Below are 25,389 nucleotides of genomic sequence, written 5' to 3' on the forward strand. Positions count from 1 at the left end.
GAGGCAAACTGAATAAAAAAACGGTTCGCCGTGCAGAAATTATTTTTGATAAAGCGGCGGAGGCAAAGTCACAAGGATATGATTTTTTAGGAATGATCGTTTGCGCTTGAACTGGTTTGCCAGTGAATAATCAATCGGCATTACCGTATTATTGTATCATTGTTATTGTCATTTATTTGATTAATATGATTTCGTATTACGATCCACTTCTTTCTGTATTTTACTTATTCGAGTGTGTTGAAAGAAAAGACGTTAGGCTATTATTTATAATTATATAATTTATAACTATATATATATAATTAGCTATATAATGGAAAATAGATTTAAGAAGATCGTGAATTATGAAGATGGAATTCACTAAATAGGTAAATTGTTATTTATATTGATTATTATTCATGGATAACTCGGTTGAAGTTATTACTATCATAATTGATAGTTATTTATTAGAATTATCATCACTGTTTATAAGTAATTCGATCATAGTTATTATTGGTTCTATTTGGTGGTTGAAGTGCGCGCATATTCATCGAAAATTTCGCGTAACAGTGTGTAAATAGTTTGCGGTTCTTCGATGTGTACGGTTCCCATGATTGCTGATGGATCTGTTTATTGTTGCCTCACCTGGGAATTTCCGTTCCACTGACTGCGGCAATATTTTCGAGAGAATAGGTGTGTGTGTGTGCGCGTGTGTGCTGCGTGCGTGCATGCGTGCATGTGTGCGTGCGTGCGCGCGTGTGACAGTGCCTTTTAATTTTTTTGATGATCCTTCGGAACGGAAGTTACCGAGGCTTCTTGTAAGGAGGACGAGACCGAGTCGACCGAGTCTGGTTCAATTTGTTTTCGAATACGGTATCCGTACCACAGGGACGTTGGGAATATTTCTCTGGTCTGGCTGGGGAGTAACTTATTCCACTTGGGTTCGTACTTCGATTATTTGGCGGCCATTGGATTCCTCGAGCATTTTCTGTTGCGAGTTCCTTTCGGAGGGGCGAGTGGTCTTTCGATTGGAAAGGAATTGGTTTGATCGATCACTGGTTTATTCTACTGGCTTTGATATTATATTAACACGTTGACTGCCATGATGGTCACCGGTAACCGGAGCTTCCAAATTGCTTGAAAACGATTACAATAAGAAAATCAATATTGAATCAAAATATTTAGTAACATTAATAATTATTTCTAATACTATTTTCCTCTATTATAAAGGAATTAATTTTACTATAATAAAACGCTTGAAATTCTCGTGGCAGTCAACGTGTTAACGCTTTGCGAGAGGTGACTCTCAGTCCATTAGATTTGACGCAGCAAAATCATCGTCTAATTGACTTAACCCAGACCACGATTGACTTTTCCAATATGTCATTGTATTCGTCTTGAAATACTCTATCAGAATGTAAGTAAAAAAATATACCGTTCTATTTAAAAAAAACAGAGATGACCTTTATATCTCCTTGACGCCTCCACCTATAAAAAAACTAGTAACATCGAATGATCAGCCCCTGGATACCAAATAATTTTGGTCTGATGCATTTTTTCCTATCACCAGTAGCAGCCCAGTTATTCATGTGGCCGGTTTTAGGTGCCTCACCCTGTATAATATGCTCTGTATCGATACATGAAATATTGAAATCAAATAGCGTTGTTTCTTAATTAGCTCTGTTTCCGATTTGTTAGTTTCAAAGAATTTCGTTTATATCTCACTGAAAAGTGTTGCATATTAATTGTTACGATCGACGGGTCGACGCTTGTTCGCGACTCGAATGTTTTCGCGATTTTACGTTGACCGCACGCGTGGTGCCCGCCAAATTAATCTTGGGCACCTGGATCCGTCGGTGGAGCAGTGGTCGCGTCTTCGCGTTACGTTTGTGTTCGAGTCGAGATTTTTCTAAACAAGTCTTCGAATCCGGAACGATGATTCGAGTGTGATTTCGAGTATTTGTCGCGAGAGTTATGAACGAGTCTTTCGAGCGTGTATGTTGTTGCAAGTGCCTCGTTACGATGTGTTTTGCGATGTTCTTTTTCGAATGTAATGTGCGACTTTTCTTTTTCGAATGTGGTATGCGACTGTTCTTTTCCGAATGTGATGTGCGACTGTTCTTTGTCCGAGCTGTTGCACCCACAAGTAAACTTTTTACCCCCCCTTCGTATGTTTGAAAGGGAATGCTGACAGAGTGGTAACAAGAGAACGACCAAGTTTTGGAAAAGAATGGATTTGGCAACAGCGGAAAAATCCCGTTAGTTGACGAACGTGCAAGGGTGTACTCCGATGCGAGTACGCACCCTTGTCCGCAGGTAGTCCTCGCTGTTGCGCGTACGTTCGGTGAAACTGCGAAGGAAAACCCATTATGTGGGCCCATGTGTACGTGCCTACCTAAGTACGGGCACGCACCCATGGCGGCGGGTAATCCTCGCCGCTGCGCGAGAATTCATCTGGTTCATGACATGGGAGAATTTTTGTACGGAACAGAAAATGCAAGGCTGACCTGCACAAAGGCCGAGGCCGGGCCCCGGATTAACTGTTCCGAATACTCGACCGTGTTTTCGTCCGTGCCATAAACCAGACCCGTGTATCGAGGTGCCGCGGACCTCGGTGCTTGAAAGGGCTCCTTTTTCCGCGATGGAACATTAATTGCTTCTAGGAAAGAACTCCCGAGAATATTTTCCTCAGAAAATATTCATTATATCCTGATAAGAATCAAAGATAGTTTTTGTAACTAACATAAGGACATATCTTAAATAAAGTAAGAGCAGAATGATCTAATTTCGATGTTCCGTGTATTCATACATTATATAAAGTTGAATATTGAATTTAAAACTTTATAATTCTTGAATTATTGGAATTAAACAAAATATTTTGTTTCTGCTCGACTATAATCTGGATTGTTCCAGTAATTCCATTGTTCATTGTTATTTCTTTACGATTGCAGTATTTCAGTAGTCGAATTGACATACATCTCGATATTTCCGACTCACCTATCACCGTTAAATTGACTTTGGAGTTGCGCGTCTGGCCAATCTGGAAATCGACGCGACACCTGTAGATCCCGGCATCCTCCTCCCTTATGGGGTTGACGCCGAGCTCGGCCGGATTTTTGTCCAGCATGAAATAAGCTCGGTTCGAGAACACCGACTCGTCCGACCATCTCTGCGCGATGCCGAAGTCTCGATCCCTTGCATCGACACTGGAACAAATTCGACGGACAGATTGAAAATAGCAGCGAATTGATACAGAATAATGGTACAATCCCAATCCATCGAAATCTTCCAATTCCACTACTTTCCATTCAATCTTAACATTTTCTATACCGTCAATACCCCTGTACTTAAAATTGAAAACTTATCGAAATTGCGTCTTATATTCCCCAGAGAAAATCTTCACAAATCTCCAGCGAGAATGTTCAGTTTTTCCCAATATTCCAATACTCCAATTTCGAAAATGCTTCTATTCTTCCGTTCTCCTATTATCCCATCTCGCTGTATTCAAAATCCCGAATTGCCCACTTTCCAAATTCCCCTATCCTCCTATTTCCCGGCGGAGCACGCTTGCTGCTGGGCGATAAAAAAATATTTAAATTCGTAATACGCGACGCGAAATAAAATACAGAATTACATGCTCCGTATTTTTGTCGCGCACGAAACACAACAGCGCCGCGCGGGAACGGTTAAAAAGCGTCGTTGCGCTGGTGAATCATCGAGCGTGTCGGGAATAAATTTCCGCGCGGATGGAAGTCAACCTCCCTGACGGAACCGGCCACTAATCTTGCGCCGCGTCGACGGCTTGTTTGCGGCCCTGTCCCGGCCCAATATAGAGGAACGCAGCCGGGGCGCAGATTGCGCGGACACCGGTGCAGATTGATTTGTATCTCACCTGTAAATCGATGTACCGAGATCATCGCGATACCAGAGCACAAGATGCACCGAGTCCCCCTCGTAGGTGGTTGATATGTCGCAGGGAAGATACGTGGGATCGCCGACCAGCGCCACGATGTGCGATATAGGGACTGGAAGCAGAGTAACACATGGAGACGTGAGATTAGCCCGCCTGGATCACGTCGCGCCATTACATCGCGCCGAGTCTGGCTTAATCTCTTATTGATGTCGCCGTGAACACTATACTCCTACGCCGTAACGTGGCGATCTCGTTTGCTCTCGTGTTTTCCTTTATTTATTTAGCTACGGCGGGGTGGAGAGTATTCATGGCGACTGTCGCTCTTCATTACAGTTTCTTTGCTAGGATAGAAATTGGATAACATGGGTGAGAATGATTTGGATTTGAAATGTGGCATTTGCAAAGTTTCTAACTGTAGTGCGCAGTGATCCTGCTCAATTCATTTGTTTCGTTTGTTTATTTGGTTACGGTGGGGTGGAGAGTATTCACGGCGAGTGTGTCTAGATTTTGGATTACGGAATATGTAAACTAGGAGAAAAATTTGTAGGATAGAATATGTTGTTGTAATTAAGGGATTGTTTGGAAAGTTTTGTTTGGAAAGTGGTGCTAATCAATCTCCTCATCCTCTGTACTGATTGTAAATTACTGAAATTATCCCACAACGAAACAACTGCACTTTTCCAGTTTCTGTTACTATTCGATGTCACAAAATCACATCTAATGTCCATAAAACAGAATCACTCTCATCCTTCAACACCCTTTAATAAACACTACTCCTATAGCACATTTTATTTCATTCTTTCAAAATATACATTCAGCCGCATATACTTCAAAATGACAGCTTCAAAAACATAAAACTACAACACACATCTAACAGCAACAATCAAAACCAACACGCAAACCTCCATAAAGTGTCGATAAAATCCTCAACAATCGTAAAACAATCATATTATCTATCATCACCTAAATTTAACGGTAAACCCCATATGCGTGCCACGAATGGTTGCGAACGTCGTGCGTGGCACTTAATCAGAAAATTGTTTCGTAGCGCAGCGACGCCGTAGTCTGAACGCGTTCGGAACCATTCACGTAACGAACAACACGCGAACGTCCATTCGGCCTAGCGACGGCCAACAATAAGCTTTTGTTCCCACCCCTGCTCCGTTCGTCCTTACGTCGCTCGGGCGCACAATATCCATTTATTCCGAAGATAATAACGGACGAACAGAAGAAGGATGTTTTCGGCGTTGCGGATGCAACGAGTATTGTCCGCAGCGATTCACCAGCTGCCCCCTCCCCCCCGCCGCCGCCTCATACCCCAGTTCATCCCCGTTTTCCGTTCGTTTCGTTCGCTCGACTTTAACCCTGGAACGCTTGCATCTGGGTCACCAGAGGACAACTCTCGGTGCACGGTTTTCTGGCGGCGAAACAAAACCCGGACGAGACCCTCCCCTCGCACCCCTCGCCCCTTTCATTCGAGAGCAGCTAAATAGACGCGATCCCGTCTCGAAAGTAATCAGAATCATATTCTTTGGATGCTTCGGGGTTCTCTTGTGCTTCGAGATTCTCGGAGAGTTGAGAAGAGTTGAGGAGAGATATTGGACGGATTTCTTTGGTTTTCAAGGATGTTTCAGTTGGTTCGTAAAAGTTTGTTGAAGGTAGATTGTAATAGAACGTTGATCGTAAGTTTCGACAGGAGTTGAGAAGAGTTCTTGGTTGGATTTCATTGATTTTGAAGGACGTTTCAGTTGGTTCATGAAAGTTTGTCGGATGTTGATGCTAACGGACTGCCGATTGTAAGTTTGTGGGCAAATGGGATTTGGTATTGTAAAATTTATTGAACCTTCCGGGTTAGTGTGAAATTGAGGCGTTTAATGAGTGAAGGTTTCGGCAAATATTTTTATTAATCTACAGATATGCAACAAAGTTACTTTTATAGTTGAAATCTAAGGCCTTTTGTTATTTCATTGCGAACGTTGATCCTTCAAACTAAAATTTGTGAATGAATTTAATTATTCAAACGACGGCAGACTGATATGTAATTTTCATCCTATCTAATATTCAAACGTTCAATGCCTAATTCAACTTTTTCTAATAAAGGTCTTCAGGAATTTAAAAAAACTCTCATCCACAATTAAATCTCTACTCTATACCGAGCCAAAATTAGACGCTAATGTTAGACTCACATAAAATCAAACACTCATATTACACCTACTCTATCTTCTTCCTACAGTCTTACGAATCCTGCAGATTTCAAATTAGATCTAGTTTAATACTCCACGTAAGTACAATACTTTTTCTTCCACCGTTTAACATTCCCAAAGGATCCAATTCATCCGAGCAAACACTTCAGCCCCGAGTAGTTCCCACGAGCAGTTAATCACTGTTCTCCGGATCTAACCCAGGTCCGATAAAATCGCACAAACAGTCCCGGCGGCTACTCTCTTCCCGCTGATATTATCGATTCCAGGCCGACGTGCTTCTCACACGCCGCGCGACAGCCGTTTATGCGCGTTTCCCGCGACGTGACAAACAGTGTGACATCGGTGTAATGCACGGACACCGTTGATACGTCGCTGGAACGTCACGGTCGGATTTTCGTAACAAGCGAGCCGTTCGAAGGACTGGAAGTCTTGGACCAAGGAGGAACTACTAGTGAGATTTCCTATGAATTAATAATTATTTTCAATATCATTTGCCTTTGTTATTAAAGAATAAGTATTACTACTGAAAACGCAAGGAATTCTCGTGACAGTCAACGGGTTAATATGCTGTCTAAAGGATCTATGCGATCCTCTCAATTATAATATTCTATTCAATTCAATAAATCTTCTAAACAAACTGAAACAAATGAAGCTGAAACGAGTCATTCAATCCCTAAATGTATTTTAATATAAAATATAGGTTTGTGACCGTCAGAAATATGTGCACTAGTAGTGAAAGTGTTTATTTGTCTACATATTTTTAAAGGTGGTCGTGTTCAACATATCGATCGAAAAATTTTCAATAGTTTGTCCACTGACATTTCGGTGCCTAATCCCCCAAACGCTCCGACATTGTCATAATTGTAGTATTATGGCTGTTAGAGTTAGTGTTACGCGCCCAACAATGACATACGGGCACTCATTGCCGCGGTAGTCAAAGAAACAAAGGAAAAGCGACACTAAACTGAGCGGCCAATCGATATGCGTGTCGCGTTGATTGGTCGCTTGGTAGATGCTCAATTTTACTATAAATATTCCGCCTTTTTTCTTCCTTGGGGCAGTTGACAACGACAACGACATCGGTTCGCGTGAGCAACAACTTATCCCAGTATCAACAATCGTAGAAACAACAATCGCAGAAACAACAATCGTAGAAACAACAACGTTGAAAAATCAACCAAAAATCATATTTGTGTTGGTGAATGTATTTACAAGGGTAGATTACCCAGTACACATATTATCGACCAGAGTTTAGCTTCCTTTACACAAGCACACATACACACGCGTTCACAAGCTCACACAAATTCTGTGCAACCAGAACTTAATTAATAAATAATGTTACTCCACGTCACGTGTCCTGCAATTATTACGGTCTCAAAGCCGTTTGTAATCTTTGGGTGGTCCTTCGTAACAGCATCATAGACGGCACCTAGCGCCAATAATCAGGGCTCGACCACACCCTAACAATGGCTGTATCGTAGTTTTTAAGGCAGTGGGACAGCGAGTATTCTGAGAGACAGGAAGAGGAGCATAAAAGAGAAAGGGTCTGATGGAGACCAGGCCCAAGGGTTGGCGAGTTTTCCCAAGTGATGCGTAAGCGAGGATGATGAGTGCACGGTGGTGAGAGTAGGGTGTGGTTGAGAATTTGTTGGAAGTGTGAGTGAGAAGAATGCTTGTGGGAACAGAATGATTTTTAAGCGATGGCGAGAGTTTTTGGAAAGAGTTGCGTTGACTTTGGAAGAGTAAAGACTTGTACACTGCGAGCTATATCATTTCTATTTATTTGTATCTTATTCGATTAACTATTCCTATGTTTTTTTTTAAATAAAACATAATTATTTTCCATTAACATCACACTAGTTTCTCTGTGCTCGACGCTTTTTCGAGCTCTTTTGTAAAGCTCTTTACGGAATTTCGCGCGATGAGAACCACTGTTCTAGTGGGATGATTAATTCTGAACGATTAACACGTTCGCTATCAGCGCTTATTTCGACAGTCTCTTCAATTATAATATTTTTTTCAATCCAATAAATGTAAACAAAATATTAGAAAAATTAAACTGAAACGAGTCATTGAGTTCCTAAATATAATGTAGTTTATAGTTTCTAATAACAATATCTATAGGATTAATTTCATTTTCATTGTATAAAATATAGGACTACGGTCGTCACAAATATGTGAACAGGTAGTAAACGTGTTTAGGACGTTTAAATTTGAGCAACTATTATTTATCGAGGTTATTTGCTTGTTAATTTTGTAATAAAATCTAATTGAACGGTACAATGCAATGGGGAAAAGAGAAATGAAGGAAGAAACGGTGTCACAGGTGTTGTTTAGTAACATGGACGGAAAACAGGAGAAACTTGAAACCTTACGGGACTTCGCGGTCGGTAGTCTGAAATGTTGACTGTGTAGAAACAACAGACGTTTTTATATGCCCTCTACGATTAAAATTGACGAGTTTAAGAATTATATTCGGATTGATGATTGAAGTTGGCAAAATCGACGAACGTGAAGATCGACAGACACACCGAATCTCACAGTAGAATTATTGATTGAGGGCTATTAAGTAGTAGATTGCGTGCATGGACTGATGATAATAGTAATTTCGAGTTCAGAACCGTAAGTACGGTTTCACGATGTGCAGTTATTTTATGAGTTTCAAGTATCACTTAGGTTATTGTCGGTTTCAACGTTTCTGTATTCTTCTTTGGAGAATAAAATACTCATACAGACCAGTTCTTTCTATAATAGTATAATAACCGCTTTCTGGTTATCTTAAAGTAGATTTGAAGCATTATGGAACTCTAACTGAGATTATATTCCATTTTACCCTGAGTTTCAATTAAACCATACAATTTGTGAAACGTATTTTACGTTTGTAATATTTTAATTGAATGTTATCAATTTGTGGTTGAGATAATTGTTGCGCGTTATGTTGAAGTAGACACCACTGCATCTTCTTTGTACGATTTGTTCCAGCAGAGTCAGTTCAATTGAGTAGATCCGACGCAGCATCGGAGAAATATTCCAAACAGAGTTTGCGTGTATCACGATACGTTCGGTGTAGCATCAGAACTGTACGAGGAATTTGATTTGCTACCGGCCACTGTCTCTTGTTTAATTAATTCAATCACCGTCAGCAGGAAAAAGGAGGATCTACCGGAGCGAAAGGATCACCTAACAACGTGTTCTCTGGCGAATGATCGCGTTAGCAAAAGCGGATCGATCGCGCCCGTGGAATTGTTTCGTAACTCGCCATCGCGATACGGAGTCGGAGAAAAATTCGACAAATATTTCGAACAGCGTTCTCGTACCTTCATAATAGACGACTCGGTACTATGTCAAACTGAATATTTTCGTTATTTATGAGTGACGCATTAAATTATCCGATAAATATTGAAATAAAACACAAAATAGATATTTTATCGGAATTTTGGGGGAAAAGTTTCCAATAAACTATAAATTATTTCGGACATTTACGATGCGGGGGAATTTATTTCGTTTACGTTTCCTGCAATGAACGTTATTTATCAATAACGTCCCTAAATTTCTAGTAATAAACGTTGATCGTGAAATTGATTTATTTTTATGTCTAAATTTTTGTATCTGGGTTTTTGTGTCTGAATCTGCTTGACACTATTATTCGGTTAATTGGTTACTTAGTCACTTTGTTGCTTAGTTTCTTACTTAGTTGCTTAGTTTATTAGTTGCTTAGTTGTTTACTTACTTAGTTCCTTACTTGTTTAGTTTCTTAGTTACTCAGTTATTCAGTTACTCAGTTACTCAGTTACTCAGTTACTCAGTTACTCAGTTATTCAGTTACCTAATTTCTCCCTTATCTAATTACTTATTTAGTTTCCAAACAATTCAGAAAAGCTGATCATCGATGGCCACCATAATTGTCAATTTGTTAAGGATTAATTACAGAACGAGTAGTGTGTAACAGAGCTATTCTCGCGTTTCTTAGAACCCGGTGATCACGGAGAACGGCCCGGTAAAAGTGCAACCGTTCTCCTCTGGCGGAAGAATCGCGTCGCTGAATATGCATGGCAGTTCCTCGTCGAACCGTGTTAAACTTCCGCAATGGAATCGCCTTGGAGACTCGGAAAAGTCTCGTCGCCAACTTTAAATTAAGAAGCTATTAATTCGCATCTCCTCGGCTAAAGCGCGCTACGTCGAACCAGGTTAACGTTTGCCTTAACAAATATCCGCCAAACGACATAACTTTTAAGTGGTCACGCGTATATCACGTACAACTTTCCCATAAAAATATCTCTATCTTATAAAAATTTCATTGTAGTTTACTCCAATTTGAAAATGCACTGTGGCATGGCCGATTTTTCTTCTTCGTTTGCATATTTTTCAAGTGAAAACTGCGAAGTTTATTCAGCGACAAGGGAAAAGGGATGTAAAATTACGATGTCAAATCGCGGTGGGAACAGCGCGGGTAGAATTAATTGAGACACGTAATTTCACAATTGTACGCGCTTCTAACGGTCGCACAGGGAGATTATTACGCGGTTTATTCTAAAAAACGACCTAACTTCCGGTTTTTTTCGTTCACTCTGTGGAATCTCCTGACACCGTTCGCCGAATGACCACATGGTTACGAGGGAATGTTACTATTTCCCTGATCACCTCGTTGTCATCTCTGCAAATGTTCCGCTAGCTTGTATCGCCTGTTTGCCTCAGTCAATTCACTATTCACATAAGATTCAAATTTCAATTCTTTGAAATGTACAAAACCTTCGCCAGATGAAGCTAAATTATATATTAATTGTTTAAATAATAGCAAATACAGAAACTACATGCTAATCTCTTGCTGCCTGAGTGATTGAATCATTGTCTGCGACTTAGTCTTCCAAATACGAAAATTTCATCTCGCCGAAATGTCGACATTTCGTCTGGAAATGGTTAAGTCTCCTTGTTCTAAAAGAAGTTCACAGTACCAACGCCCTTAACAAACTATCATAATATAAATATACTTAAACGTTTAGTTCTAATGTAATTTCATTACGACCACACTCAATAATAATCTAACATATAACATCTAATATACTTTAAACTTCTTTTAAGATCAGATGTTACAAAAATACCTCAAACAAAGACAATACTTACACTCAAAATAAATTTTTCCCTCATCTCCACAAATAACTAAAACTTGATTAACCTCTTGACCTACGATTTCTTTTACATCTGTGCTCGGTAAAACTACTGTATTGTTAACACTTCATTAGGGAAGGAAAAGTTTATTCCAGAGGTTAACGATTGATAATAGAAAAGTAACAATTAACTGTTGTTCAAACGAAAGAAATTACATTTATTATCGAACTTAATTTACAATTTTCATCACGAGTATGACACGATGCTGTAGGGTTAAAAGAATCTTCTAAAATTATTCGAAATTCGATTCCAGTCGAAACAGGTGTTCGACGATCCGAAGAATAGCTCATAAGAGTACCTCGCGCTATGTAAAAAAGAATTATCGACAGATTCCATGCACAATGCGACCTCCCCCAGAAGAGAGGGGAAGGAGGGGCGGTGCAGAATGTAATAAACTGCGCGTAGACCTAAAAGGTTCATGGTCTGTGTCGAACGTCACCGTGAGTACCGCGGAACAAGTTCGAATATCAATAAAGCAACGACGGTCCGCGATCATATTTCATTCGTGACAGAAAGAACGAATTCGAATGGTGGACGGGCAGCTCCCGCCCCGCTCCCTTCCGTTCCCTCCGCTCCTATCTCACCCTTGTACATCCCCATTCATTTTTCTACTTTGAAATCCGGCAAAAATCGCGTGGATGATAGACGTCGTTTCGATAATGCCGTCTGCCTGCGTCGCGACGGATGGGGGCGAGGATCGGAGTTGGTTGGGGACGGTCTCTTCCTCGATATTCTCGATATGACGCATCGCGTCGAATAAGATCCTTCGGGCTCGGGGAAATTTTATTGAGAACGAAGATAAAATATGACAATTTCGAATAATTAACAATTCCCAGTGTTTCTGCTCTATTGTTTCGATTTTGTTTGACATCGTGATTTTATTTGGTTTTCAAGCTTGTTTCAAATGAAGTGAAAAAATGGCTGATTGCAGTAATTAGTTAATCGTTTCATCGTTAGGTGTATCGATCATTTTCGTCGTTTCAGTGATTGTCCTCTGTAAATTTGCTTGTAATTAAGTTAATAAATAAGAACAGAATATAATGGATAATTTCAGTTGCTTCATTATTCTCTTTGTGGATAAAAGGCGACAAGTTGACACGACGAATCGTTCCGAGCGGTGTAAGTTTATTTTGCACCGAGACCAAGTGAATCAGTGGTAAACAATTTTTCATGTCAGTTAACGCATTCAATATTAAAGTATCGGATAACCTCACCGCGGGTATCGCCGTTGAATAATACATGTCCCCGGTTGCGTGCAGTTGACAATGTTGACGTAACTCAACGGGAAATTGTTTGAGAAATTAGTCGCAGGATCGTCGGACGCGATGCACGAAATGAAATAAAACACTTGATTTATTCGAAATGCAAACAATCGAACGATTTGCAGGAAACGCGTGCGCTTCATTGGATAAACTAATTGGATAATCTAAACGAGATACGACGATGTGTTATAAAAATAATTATTATTCTAATATATTATCCAAATAATATTAATGCTAGCTACAAACAGGGATGAAAAGCAATGGATGTAAGGTGGTCGTGGTAGCAATTTCCGTGAATGTTCCGAATTTTCTAATTAACTTTCGAATTTTCGAATGCAGTACTCGCGTGGTTTCTCAGATGCGACGGCCCTGCGGATCGCACCGATTTCCCAGGATCTTATTATGGTTGAATATTATCGTTAGGGGAATGCAATGGGGCCGAGCTTCGCCAAGAATGCATAAGTTATGGATTTTCCATCTCTCGGGAACAATGTTCCGCGATAGATGTACCGGAGCGTTTTAGAATAAGCGCAATTCCGGCGAGTAAGGGTTGCAACGGTAAATTATTGATCTGTTCCACTTGTGATGAATTTTCTTTACGAAGATCGACAGATCGTGTTTCCATTACAGTTACTATTGTTGTAAGCAGCTATAGAAGCTTTTGGTTGTTATATTTAATAATATAATTACTCAATATTCAATTTATATATTTATACAGTAATATATAGTAATACTAATATTTAGTATGAACTATAATATTAATACTACTACATTAAAATATTTTTCTTCGTTAATATTTCTTTAACACTATTTCTACCGAAGGTGTCGAAACCTTTCGAAATTTTAACTGAAAATTACTTCCCAAGCTTACACGTACATTTTGAATTGACTCCTCGACTTCTTTAATAACGATTATGGAATTAATGAACTTTAAGTTGAAATTTCAAACGGTGTCTTTTGACACTTTCGGTAGAAATAGTTTCAGTATTAATATTATAATTTACAATGTTAGTATTCGGAGTACTTCTCACTCGTATCTAATTGTAACGCACGCAGGCATGTAGTCAATTGTTCGGCTAACAAGTAGATACCAAAATTCGAATGTTAAATACAGATTTCTGTTATTGAACGAGGTACGCGTGCCTGGGTTTCTTGGCGCAGTAATCCAGTCATCGTATGTGCATCGTGTTTACACTGATCCGTTGTATTTGATATAACTGTATGGGTGTGTTCGGGAGATAAACATTGAACTAATTAATTTAGCTCATAGGGGACGGGCACGGTCTGGCACATTATTGATTCGCAGTAACACGCAACAATATCTCGACGAACGCCTAATTAACTGACTAATAGAAAGTGAACTATTCGGATCTTAATCAGTCATGTTCGTTACCGGAACATTTCACCGGCCGCCGAAAACGTGCGTTCCCTAAATATAGATATAATCTGATTAATTTAGTTCCAGGTGCGAAGTATCACTAATTATTACTAGCGCCAGATATCTAATTAAGCTGTAACCACTTAATCTCGGTTGTAGACACCGGCGGGCTTCGTGCGATTAATTATTGGCCCCCGCTACTTATTCGTCTTTACACGACCGCGCTAATTATATACCGATGCGCGTCACTTATCCCCGCATTCCGAGCTTTAAAATCGTCTCTATAATTACAAGCTCGTAACACCGGAACTCGTTACAACACTTGCGATCCTATCGCAGCACTAAACACAGACTCGAACTATTTAATTTCTCTGTCGTGCATCTTCTGACACGCGCGGTTCGTATTACTTGTTCTTCTCCTGTTGGACGAATACAAACGGAGGAAAATAATAGGGTAAATCATTTCAGGATGAATTATTAATGTTTTATTGTGTTGTAAATAATGTCATATAAAGAATTATATAAATATCAAATACATGGAAAGTGTCCTCGCAGATCTGATTCGGAAGATCTGTTTAGTGTACTTGTTCTCTACTTTTCTCTTGTTCTTACCTCCTTAAAAAAAACTTTCCCAAGAAAAACCATTACAATCACCAATACAAATAATTAATAATAACTAACACTATAAACAACACGGCAATACTACTATGAGCTTCGATGAGATGTCATTAAATTAAATAAACCTTCCCCCCGAAAACCCAAAGATATTATTCAAACCACTGCTCCAAAATCCCTCAATCATTCCCCTTAATTAATCACCAACGCGAGCAACCGTGAAAGAAAAATTCGTATCTCTTTCTTGATCCTTCCGCGACCTCTATCGATCCGACTGACTATCCCCAATTTAATTAGCCGGCCGGAAATTATACCGAAACTCAAAGTTCGGGAAATACGCTCTCCCCGGGACGGCCGGCCGCTTCAAAGCGCGAATATTATTATTAAATTACTCCGTGGCGCGTGTACCGATACTTCATCCGGACGTGTACGCATACCTTGTAAGCACGATCGTGTGCACGGTCCGCACAATACACGGTCGCCGGTATTATTATTCGACTAGCGTCCAATAATACATCCCCCGCCGAAATTTGGGGATTTCCAATGGCGAACGATTTAATTAAATGATCCTCGGCGACCGCCGCCATCGAGAGTTGCCGCGAGACTCTCTACCGATAAACGGTTCGCTCGCCAATTCCCTCGTTAATATCTCGTGTTCTGCTTGCTTCGCGTGTTTCCGCGTGATTTAAATCGCGCAGCCTTGTTCCGCGGCGTGCCGCACGATAAATCATCCCCCGGCGCAAAAAGACCGTCCGCCCAAGGGAGTGCGGAAGGACATTTTCGAAGCGGGATCCTTGAAAACAGAAAAATTGCTATCCTCCTCGGTAGAACGCGACGGGAAAGTTTCTTTAAAAAGATTTCATGCTTGTATGCATTTACGCGGAATCACGTTGCAGAGATGCATAGGTGTCTTGATGTTTTTATTTATTTGGATTTCTGGGAACATTCGAGGGTAGAATTTCTAGTGAATATGTAGGTTACACATGATTTGTAAGAATTTCTAAGAATTTGTAAATTTTCTATTTTCGTTTGTTTCTTGTACCGTGTGATGAAGACGATTATATTTCTTTATTATTTTTAAGTGAAATATAATAAAACGAAGTTTACATTATTTCCGGATATAATAAGAGAAATCTTTCTATTCAATATTTTGTGGTTTAGTGTGATTTTGGTTAATAAGATATTTGCAATTTTTCAAATTTTTGTTTCCCTGTTGCTGTTCTTAATTAACGAGGTAAGAAACTCGATATGACTGTATCGCCGAGACGGATCCTATAGCTGTTAAGAGGAAAAGACGGTCCAGCGTGTCTAGGACAGACCCCGAGATTTCGATCTCGAATTTCGTGCAGCACCCGACCGTCTCCCAGGACTTTAAAAACTTGTTGATCTCGGCCGAGTTGTACAACTTCGCTGGATTTTGTACTTTCCTGACCCCAGGAACTGCGAACTGCTTATGAAACTGTTGTGAACGTTGCTGTCTTCTGCTATTTCAGCCGGCTCATGTATTCTATAGCAGTATTTGCGAGCAGAGGGATTGCGGTTAGCGAATATTTTCTCGTAGCATGGCGTTACGGTACAGTTTGCTATAAAAATCCCATGTATTTGTTTCAGACCTCGGGTATTGGACTTTCTCATGGCGATTTATGTCAACGTTTTGCTCCCTTTGTTTCAAACTATATTCGTAATAATACATTCCACAGTGTTTTGCAAATTTCAAAGAATGCATCTACAATGCTTCCTAAATTTCAAAGAATGCATTCATAATACATTCTGAGATTCAAGTAACGCATACAGATTCATTAATTTTCTTCATTTTCCATTACAAACATCGGCAAACGAACACAAATACGTACACCAGTACCTTTCCAACGTTATAACAATACATATTTTAACTCTCCAACACAATGGTTTCACATTTAAACAACCAGGCTACTCAAGAGATCGCGAGAACAAAAATCTTCATCAATATCAATCACAAATATCACTCAAACGGAACGCCTACTCCAATCGCAGGCAATCCCAGACATCCCCGGAGTAAACGAAACAATAGAGAAAGGACGGACTCGCTAGTTCTCGGTGCCATTGATGTTATTCGATTTCCCTGAGACTATCGCGTTTCAATTCGATTTCGTTCCTGTTAAACGACGCCGGTCTTCCATGGGAACGCATATGCTTCGACGTGTCCCCCATTTCCCCGCGAAAGCGGCGTCCGCGGGGCAAATTGCCGGCGAGAATCGAAAATCCGCGACGCGCGACCGACCGATATGAGCAATAACCGTGCATCTCGATGAGCCAGAAGGCTCCGGCCGGCATTTTAAATCCGATTGCCCGTATCTGCGGCCATGTCAGGAAGGAAATACTCGGCAGCGCAAATATCATTCGAAGGGGATCAGATTCCGCGCCGGAGCAGACGTCCGATACACACCGGCTTATTCTACTTGGTCGCTATCTTCCTCTCTCCTAGCGTTTTTTTACCTTATTTGTATTTTTTCCAGCAGAATACACCGAGGGCTCTCCCGTGGATAAGCTGGGCTGATAAGCTTCCGCTATGACAGTAATTTTACACCAGAGGTCGAATGAAATTGTTAAAAAATAAATGACTCGAAAACACAAAAATTCGACCGAAATAATAAATGACATTTATTTTAAAAAATTTAAGCTCATTTTGCGCGTTGGTTTAGTTGAGATGGAGGGTGTAATTTTAAGAGGTTTCTTTAGTTATTTGGTTATTTATTTACGTTTCGTAGGAGTATTAATCTGAATATAAGGAGAGCACAAGGAAAAGTAATAAAAATACTTGATCGTATGGATACGAGAATGTCGCGAAATAAGAATATCGCGGTCGCAGCTCGAGCCGAGTGGAAATTATGAAAATCTTGTCGATGCACGTGCATATTTTATGACCTAATTATTTCGTGTGACGAGATCAATGTTCATGCTCCCGTGAGTGGTTTCTCTTGAATATTAATACATGTGGTGGAAAAAGAATATAAATATCCGCTATGAATATTCTATGGGGTATTAATATTATTGATGGAACTGCACGGAGTTTGTTGCAAATTTAATTGCACTAAATGCAGGGGGGCCGGTGAGCGCAGGTATTTAATTATTCATAATCTGATTAAGAAAAATGAGGGATAAAATTAATCTCCGAAATAACGTTATGAATGACGAAATATTCAATATCATTAAATTCATATCAATAATTAACTGAATTAATAAAACTGCGGCGCCTCGGATATCAAAAGAGTGTTATCCAAAATTTCGGTCAGTTTGCACAGAATCTAGAAAATAAAGTATCAATTCAAGTTTATTCGAAATTGGTATTCTTTTAATTCTTTTATTTCCGACGAATAATATACAAATTATTTATTGTCGTTTTGATAATAGACTCAGATGAATTTGGTCTGAATTGAAATTAGTGATTAATTCAATCAATAATAAGACAACAACGGTAATGAAATCAATACCAACACAAATAACAATAATGATATTATTGATACAGTGATAATAAATTAACAAGTAACAATAATAATAAAAATGATGCAGTAATAATAAATTAACAAGTTACAATAACAATAAAAATGATACAGTCCCTCGTTTGATGATAACAAAATTTGTCAGCCTCCAATAATTATCCTTCGCGTGATACGAGCCCATGTCATACACCATGATTTTCGCTCGTGATAGGGGCTGAATGAGTTAATTGGTCGATCAGGATACCAAGGCTGCACTGAATCAAGCCCCCTCATCGACCCGTCGTTTCCTTGTTCCTCGCCGACGAGAACGGCACTCTCCGTGCACGGCTCATTTTTCTCGAATGAAACTAATTTCGCGGGAAGTCAGTCGACGCCTCTCGAACGCCGCGTCCCTTCCCCACATCCCTCGACGAACCGATTTCAACCGAGCCCGGAAAACTTCCCTCGTTTCTACGTCATTTTTCTTGACGCTTACTCGTTCTCCCCGAATCGATCGCGGAAAATTCAATACCGGCCAGGAAATCTCTTCCGCGTTGCTTCTCTTACGTTCCCCGATCGAGAATTTTCACGGAAAATCACGCTCGATCGCCTAAACATTAATCTCCGCTATTCAATTCCGATATCACACTTGTGTGAGGTCATTAAGTGTCTCCAACGTTATATCGAATTCCATTTCTTCCTCTTGTTCAATTTTGAACCGATTTTTCGTACAAAGTTTCTTATGAATGTATTTATAAAAACTACAGTTAAATAAACATTTGTGTATATTCGTTACGAGTTTCCGTTGTTTATGATAATTTGTGACAGTATTTGTTATTTATATTCTGCTAGTAATGGAGATATTATTCTAAATTTTTGTAGAATTATTTATCCTATTGTATATCGCTGTTTCGGAGCGGTAGAGTTCCATCGTATCCGACGTCTATTTGCAGGAGACCGATTGAAGGCGAAGCAGCACTACTTGATCGGAGTGTTACACGAGTAGACGATGTGACACGAGTAATTATTAACTGACGGCACTTAGCCTTCTTTGTACGACCGCGAACACGCCCGTTAATTGTACGTCAATGCTAGTTGCTTAATCTTCCCATTGTGCACATTAAATCGTCTCCGTAATCGTTGGCTTGTACTACTTGCTCTCGACACCGGCAGCCCGCGATCGTATCGGCCGGCTAAATATAGACCTGAACTACTTAATCCGCGTATCGAAGAGCACCGTGGCTGACTGCAGCTTCTCCTGTACTACTTACTTCGCCTTTAACATCTTTCCTCCGTTGCAGATATCAATATTTATCCGCAGCTCATCTCTCTTCGTAATCAACATATGAATAGGATACATGAACCGAGAATATTCATGTACCATTTAATCCATTTAAAATTATTTTCTCTTTAAGATCAATTGTTAAACTCGAAGATAAATATTTTTGTATAATCAAGCTTCCTATAATTAACCCGTTGGTTTATCACATTGTACTCTTTATGTCAATATTTAATCTCTACAGTTAAGGTAATACGGATTCAAGCGAATTGCTGATTTCATTTTTTGAAAATATTCGAATATTTTCCCCGAATATGAGAAAAGAACTGTGCAGTCACCGTTGGTTATTCGAACCGAACAATTTGTTGGAATTTCTGTTTAAATGCTCACCTTTGACATCGATATGATAACATTCATGCCCGAAAGGTATAATAACACAGCTTCAAATGTTACAGTTATAGTGGTCACAGAACAGCAACAGTTCTAGCTATCAATTGATCGCATTTTAACTGGCCTTTTTACAAATAATTTAATACGATGCGACGAATGTTCGTGAAATCTGGTTCCCGGCGTGTCCCGGCACGCGAGTGCGGCGCGGGGAAGGAAAATGCTGGTCGTTTGTTTTGGGCTCCGGGCGTCACCATTAAAACGAGCCAATCTCGAGTTCCCTTTGATAGAAGTTTCCAGTTACCAAACGAAAATCGGTGTCAACCATTTTTTGATAACGCGCGGGGACAAAACGCATTCAATCCCATGGCACACAAAGCCCGTTTCGTTAAAACAATATTTCAGAGTGACGCGTCCGTCGAGCTCTTATTTCACGCGTTCTGAACTTTCCTATTCGCGGACATTTTTTTTTTGTTCCTCGCGGCACAACGCTGACCCTCATACTGCGCGCCCATCGCGATAGCGAATTTATTTCTTGCGATACGTTGCGAATTTTTCAAATATTGACGAGCCACTGTGGAACTTTAGCGCGCGATACATTTCGAGAGCTCTTACTTTCTATAGCGGCGCGGGATAGGTTGATGGGGCACTATATAAAGTCTGTCGAACACGTTCCGGAACGCCTCTATTATTCTGTCGTCTTTATTACGCGACGATTGGAGAATAATGGCCGATACGTTTGATCGTTTCACTGATAACTTTTGCGGATCCTAACATCGTTCGAAAAGATTGATATTTGTTTCTACTTTTTATCGTCGACGTATCAACTATTCCTTCCTGTTATAAATATTTTTAAGGTTCATACCCTCAACGGATTAATTCAATACTGATCAATAGGACAGTTACGCATTTATGAGAATTTTGGGAATGCAACGGTGCAGGGTTGCACTTACGAAGAAAAAAGCAAATCTATCTTCTTTCGTAGTTTTCTAATAATATTCCTGAAAATTCGTGTTTGCTTAGACTGATATTAAATTACTAATCAACCTCCAGTCTTAAGATTCAATTGTATAATACCAACAACATTTACCAAACTAAGTTTCAAAACCTTCGTAGTGAATCTCCTTCGATATCACATGAAGATAATCGGACCAATTTTTTCGAAATTAAAGGATAGAACTAAGGATATAGAAACTCTGCAGAAGATGCCGCCTTAAAATTGAAGCTCTATCGAGTACATTAGAGCTAAAACCTTCCGTCTTCTTTATTTCTCCCGTCGTAAAACTGAATTGGAAGGAAAGTCGGCTCGAGTCGTCGCTGAACGCGTTAATCGGCTCTTCGAACGGATGTTTCCGTCGATTCAGCGATCCGGGGGTAAATGTTTTTCCTTCCCCAAGATACGCGGAGCACCGATCCTCTAAGAAACGCGGGAGCAGAGAGGGAGAGAGCCAGTCTGAGCTCTCTCCAGACTCCTTTGTGCGGAAGCGGCCCTTTGTTCTCGGGGTTGCCGCGACGCAACGAAGTTCAAAAGGGGGATTCCCCGCGATTCATTGTGACCGGAATAATTCCGGCGTGAAGACGGCCCGATTCATCCGACGCGGACCTGCAGTCCCGGCGATACGGAATTCGTGCGCGAGCGGGCCCGTTCGCGGTCGAATTGACGGGTATAGTTTCGTAGACTTCTGTTAACATTGGGAGCATTCGGCAGTCAAGTTGCACAATAGAGTTGAATTTCGGTGATTCGAAGTAATTGGGGGAAAGAGGGTTCGGATGATTAAATGATTTGGAACATCGAATAGTATGGTGGATCTTCGGGTATTCGAATCGTATAGTGTAATAGAAACTCGAATATCTGAACTAATTGGGAGACAGATGAATTAGGTAATGAAGTAATTTGGAGAATCGTGTAATATGGTGGAGCTTTGAGTATTCGAATGGTATAGTGTAATGGAAATTTGAATATTCGAACTAATTGGGAGAGAGATGAGTTAGATGATTATTTCATTTGGAAAATCGAGTTACAGTAAAGCAGAAATTTCAATATCCGAACTAATTGGGAGAAAGATGATTTAGGTAATCGAATAAAGTGAAAACTCGAGTTGTACAGTATAGTGGAACTTGGATTATTCGAATGATTTCGGATCAGTTTAGTTTAGGTAACCAAATAATTTGGAAAATCTGACTATCGATATGGCATTGAACTATTTTTGAATATCTGCTGGAACATTATGGATTCAAATGACAGATGTTTCAATGAAACATATTGCATTAATTGAGTAACTTTAATAAATAAATATATATAAGAACAGTGAAGATCGCGAACTTCGTTGCCAACCTAACAATCACAAAAGTGCATTTATTAAGATTTCAATCGAATCATAGTGTAAAATGCAAATTACTAAACTAACTAATTTAAAATATCCTCAAAGAAGCACATGCTTTTTTAACAATTCTAAAGGAAAGAATCGAAAGTGGGGCGTTTTGATTGGTACAGTGATTCTAATGTTGACACACGAACGCAGTTATTCGTCGATTGTTTCTGGCCACCGTATCCTCTTGTCGAACGAACACGCTTTGCAATTTTGATTATTCGATATGCGGGTTCAATGGGAATTGCAACGATCACGCTCTTTGTCGCGACACGTCCGACCGTCCTATAACGCATACTTTGACAGGGTTTCGCTTTGAGCTGTAAAGTGGTGTCGTTCGTTTCATTTTGATATAATTATATCCGCTTTGTCTAATTTTAATGTGTAAATGCAGTTGTACATTCTCTATGCTGATATATGCGAGTACTATTCAGTTTTTAAGGTACAAGATTTCCATTTTAGAATTTTTAGATTTTAAACGTTTTGCAATTTTATATTCTATGATTTACGTTGATGTTGATACAAATCTACTTTAAATTTAAATTACGTATTTATATTTCATATTTAATTTCATTTGAATGAGACATATGAAACTATAGACCTGGATAATGAATAATCTTCAAAATGCAAGCTTTAAAACAGTCCATTATATAACACTAAACAACGTCAAATATCTTTTTCCCTCTCTATTTCGTTGGCTCGCATTCATTTATATTTTCATACGCTGCAAAGGCATTAATGCGAATACAAATAAATTACCATCCTACGCTTTTCTCCTTCGATGCGAAAACAGCATGCAAGGTGCCCGTAATGACTCACTAGAACTACTTCAACATCAAACGTTCACAATGGCCACGATAAAAATCACGAGATAAAGGTTTATGATTAATGAAAGAGTACAGTATCATTTTATAACGATATAATAAATCTCGCGGGGTCAGCAGCGGCAAAAACCCACTTCTCTTCCATTTTACTCTGCGAGTTCCATTAAATCTCCGCAGAACATTTACCTTTGTCTCTCACATACAAGTTCTACACATTCAATCCTTTAATCTTTCAATCTAAAATTATTCTATGGTCCCTATGGCAATTCATACTACCATTATTTCTAATTCAACGAAATAACAACACACTTTCAGATCCAAACTACTACGAACTACTAAACAAACCCACATAAAGGGTTATAAAGCTTACGAACTTCAATCTTCAGAACAGTAGTAGATTTACCTATGCAGAAAATTTCTCTACTTAAAAAAGTCATTTTGTATAATTCCTGTTTTAGCCAAATTCGCAGCGTTAAGCTACATCAGAACGATTCGAATTCCTTCTTCCACAATTAAAAATGAAACACGGATTTCCCGGCGAATGATCTGCTAAATCGATTCGCATCTTTAAACGACAGGCAAACGAACATCCCGATATCCTCGCAACATCAAAAACTGATACTCAACACTGAACACGTTCCTCCACAGATCCACCATTAAAACAAACCCAAATGAATCATCGGCCAATTATTCCCCGCGGAATTTCAATTCAAAGTACCGAGAACTCTTCGCGCAGCTTCAAGGATATTCATTCATATGCCGTTGCATATTTGCTCGCGCGCGAACGAAACGTCGACAAAACGCGGCCCATTGAATTGTTTATAATATCAACGGGCCAATTAGCGCGCTTCGTTTTAGTTCGCAGTACCGCGCGCACCGGCGCCGGCAATTTATTCACTGCCTTTTTGTTGGTACCGTCTAGGTCGGTGTTCCCCTGCATCATTGCGAGTCGTTTTTGCTCCCCGATCTCATCCCGGGCACTGTTAGACGCGACGCGACGCGACGCGCGCCGCGTTTTACGAGGGGGGTTTCCGCGAGACTGGATATAAAATCTAATTTACGCCTGGCCGGTGTTTTGTACCGGGCCAGGCGCGATAGCGTCGTGTTCCCGGGTAATCCAGGATTATGTGAGCGACTCGAGCAAAGGGTTAAGGAGGCCATCGAGTTCGTAGGGTTCAAGATCGCGCGCCGGGAACGTTCCTAAACGAGCGTCAGGATAAATTGAGTCGACGATGATTGGAAGACGTGCTGTTACACCGGCCTCGGGTAAAAGGGAACCTCGGGCCCAGCTGAATCCAATTTTCCACTTTGCCGTGCTTCAATGACCGCTCCGCGAAATTTCACGGAGTAAACTCTGATCTCGAGAACAAAGGTGGAAAGGGCTGGCACGGACACGGAGAGACAGAGGGAAAGAGAGAGAAAGCGGGCAGGAATAAAAATCGTTTACGGTGTATCACAGCTTTCCTCGCCGTTTAGATTCCTCATTGACGAGAACAAACTCCTCGGGCTCAATGGCTCGTGCCGTTCATCGACGGAGGGAATGTTCCTTGGGAGCGCAAGGGAAATCGAGTGGCCGGATGGTGCTTGACCCGAGGTACCTTCCCTTGCACGTGTTTGCGCTCGGAGTTTTGCAAATGGAGCGTTTTATTTTCACGCCGGAGGAGGGTCTTGTTTGAGCTCCTTCGGAGAAGATCTGCCGATGAGGATTGGATTTGCGGAAGTAGTTTAATTGTGGTGCGATTGAATGGTAAATGTGTCGCGAGGTTCAGGTCATATTATAAGATTAATGCGACGTTGGTCGATTTCCTTCATTTTTGGTAATTAAAGTATAATGTAGGCATTATCACCGCTATAAGTTGACTCGCGAGGAACGCTAAAAGATCTCGTTCTTCTAAACGTATTAGCCAATCAGGCTACCAAATAAAAAGGGTTTAACGGAAATTCGTGTTACAGAGTAGACTCAAAATGCTTACTAAATACGCAGCAAGTAGTTATAATTCGAATTGCAAAGGTGTTAAGGCCACTTATAGCCTTATCGTTTCGTTCGAGCCCTTAAACCATCGTAGTTTTAGTTTTTGTATACACTTTTATCTTTTCTAAGACTTAGCTGCACATTTTGCAGTTTTTTCGTAACAATAAGAGCCCTCGTCCCGTCGCAACTTGCAATCGTCCTTACGTATTACGAGAAGGGACCGTGGCAGCCATAAATCCCTGAACCCATAAGGCCCGCGATTCTTGCTCTAGATTTTCCTTGTCTATTGTTCACATCTGGTGTCCAGTCACCAGTATTTTAACTCTCTAGCCCGTCTGTTAGCATGTGTTATTAAGGCCAAAGCGTTTCTTGCTTTTTATCTGCCACGGTCGACGACTGCAAACGGGACGAATTAGTTATTAACATTAGCAACTTGGAAGACCCACGAAGGGAGGGGACTGTCTCTCCCTTCCACAAACATCTAGATCTAAAAGGGCCAACCAGAACGACTTCACCCCCGCGAAGACGACTTGCGGAGGTGTCGTCGAAGACGATTCTGGGAGGCCCAGTCAGTTGAAAACACATA

General features: G+C 40.3%; 1 protein-coding gene across 5 annotated transcripts in view; it reads right to left on the reverse strand.

Annotated features, from left to right (window-relative positions):
• LOC116426693 (neural cell adhesion molecule 2) overlaps positions 1-25,389 on the reverse strand; it is a 387,282-nt gene that overhangs the window by 110,525 nt on the left and 251,368 nt on the right. For all 5 annotated transcript variants that reach the window (XM_076370247.1, XM_031976005.2, XM_076370246.1 and 2 more), the window contains 2 exons: positions 3,869-4,001; positions 2,974-3,182 (listed from right to left, as the gene is read on the reverse strand). In XM_076370247.1, coding sequence (XP_076226362.1) covers positions 2,974-3,182; positions 3,869-4,001 — 342 coding nt within the window. The remainder of the gene's footprint in view (positions 1-2,973; positions 3,183-3,868; positions 4,002-25,389) is intronic.

This window comes from Nomia melanderi, chromosome 8, assembly GCF_051020985.1.
Source record: "Nomia melanderi isolate GNS246 chromosome 8, iyNomMela1, whole genome shotgun sequence".
NCBI lineage: Eukaryota > Metazoa > Arthropoda > Insecta > Hymenoptera > Halictidae > Nomia > Nomia melanderi.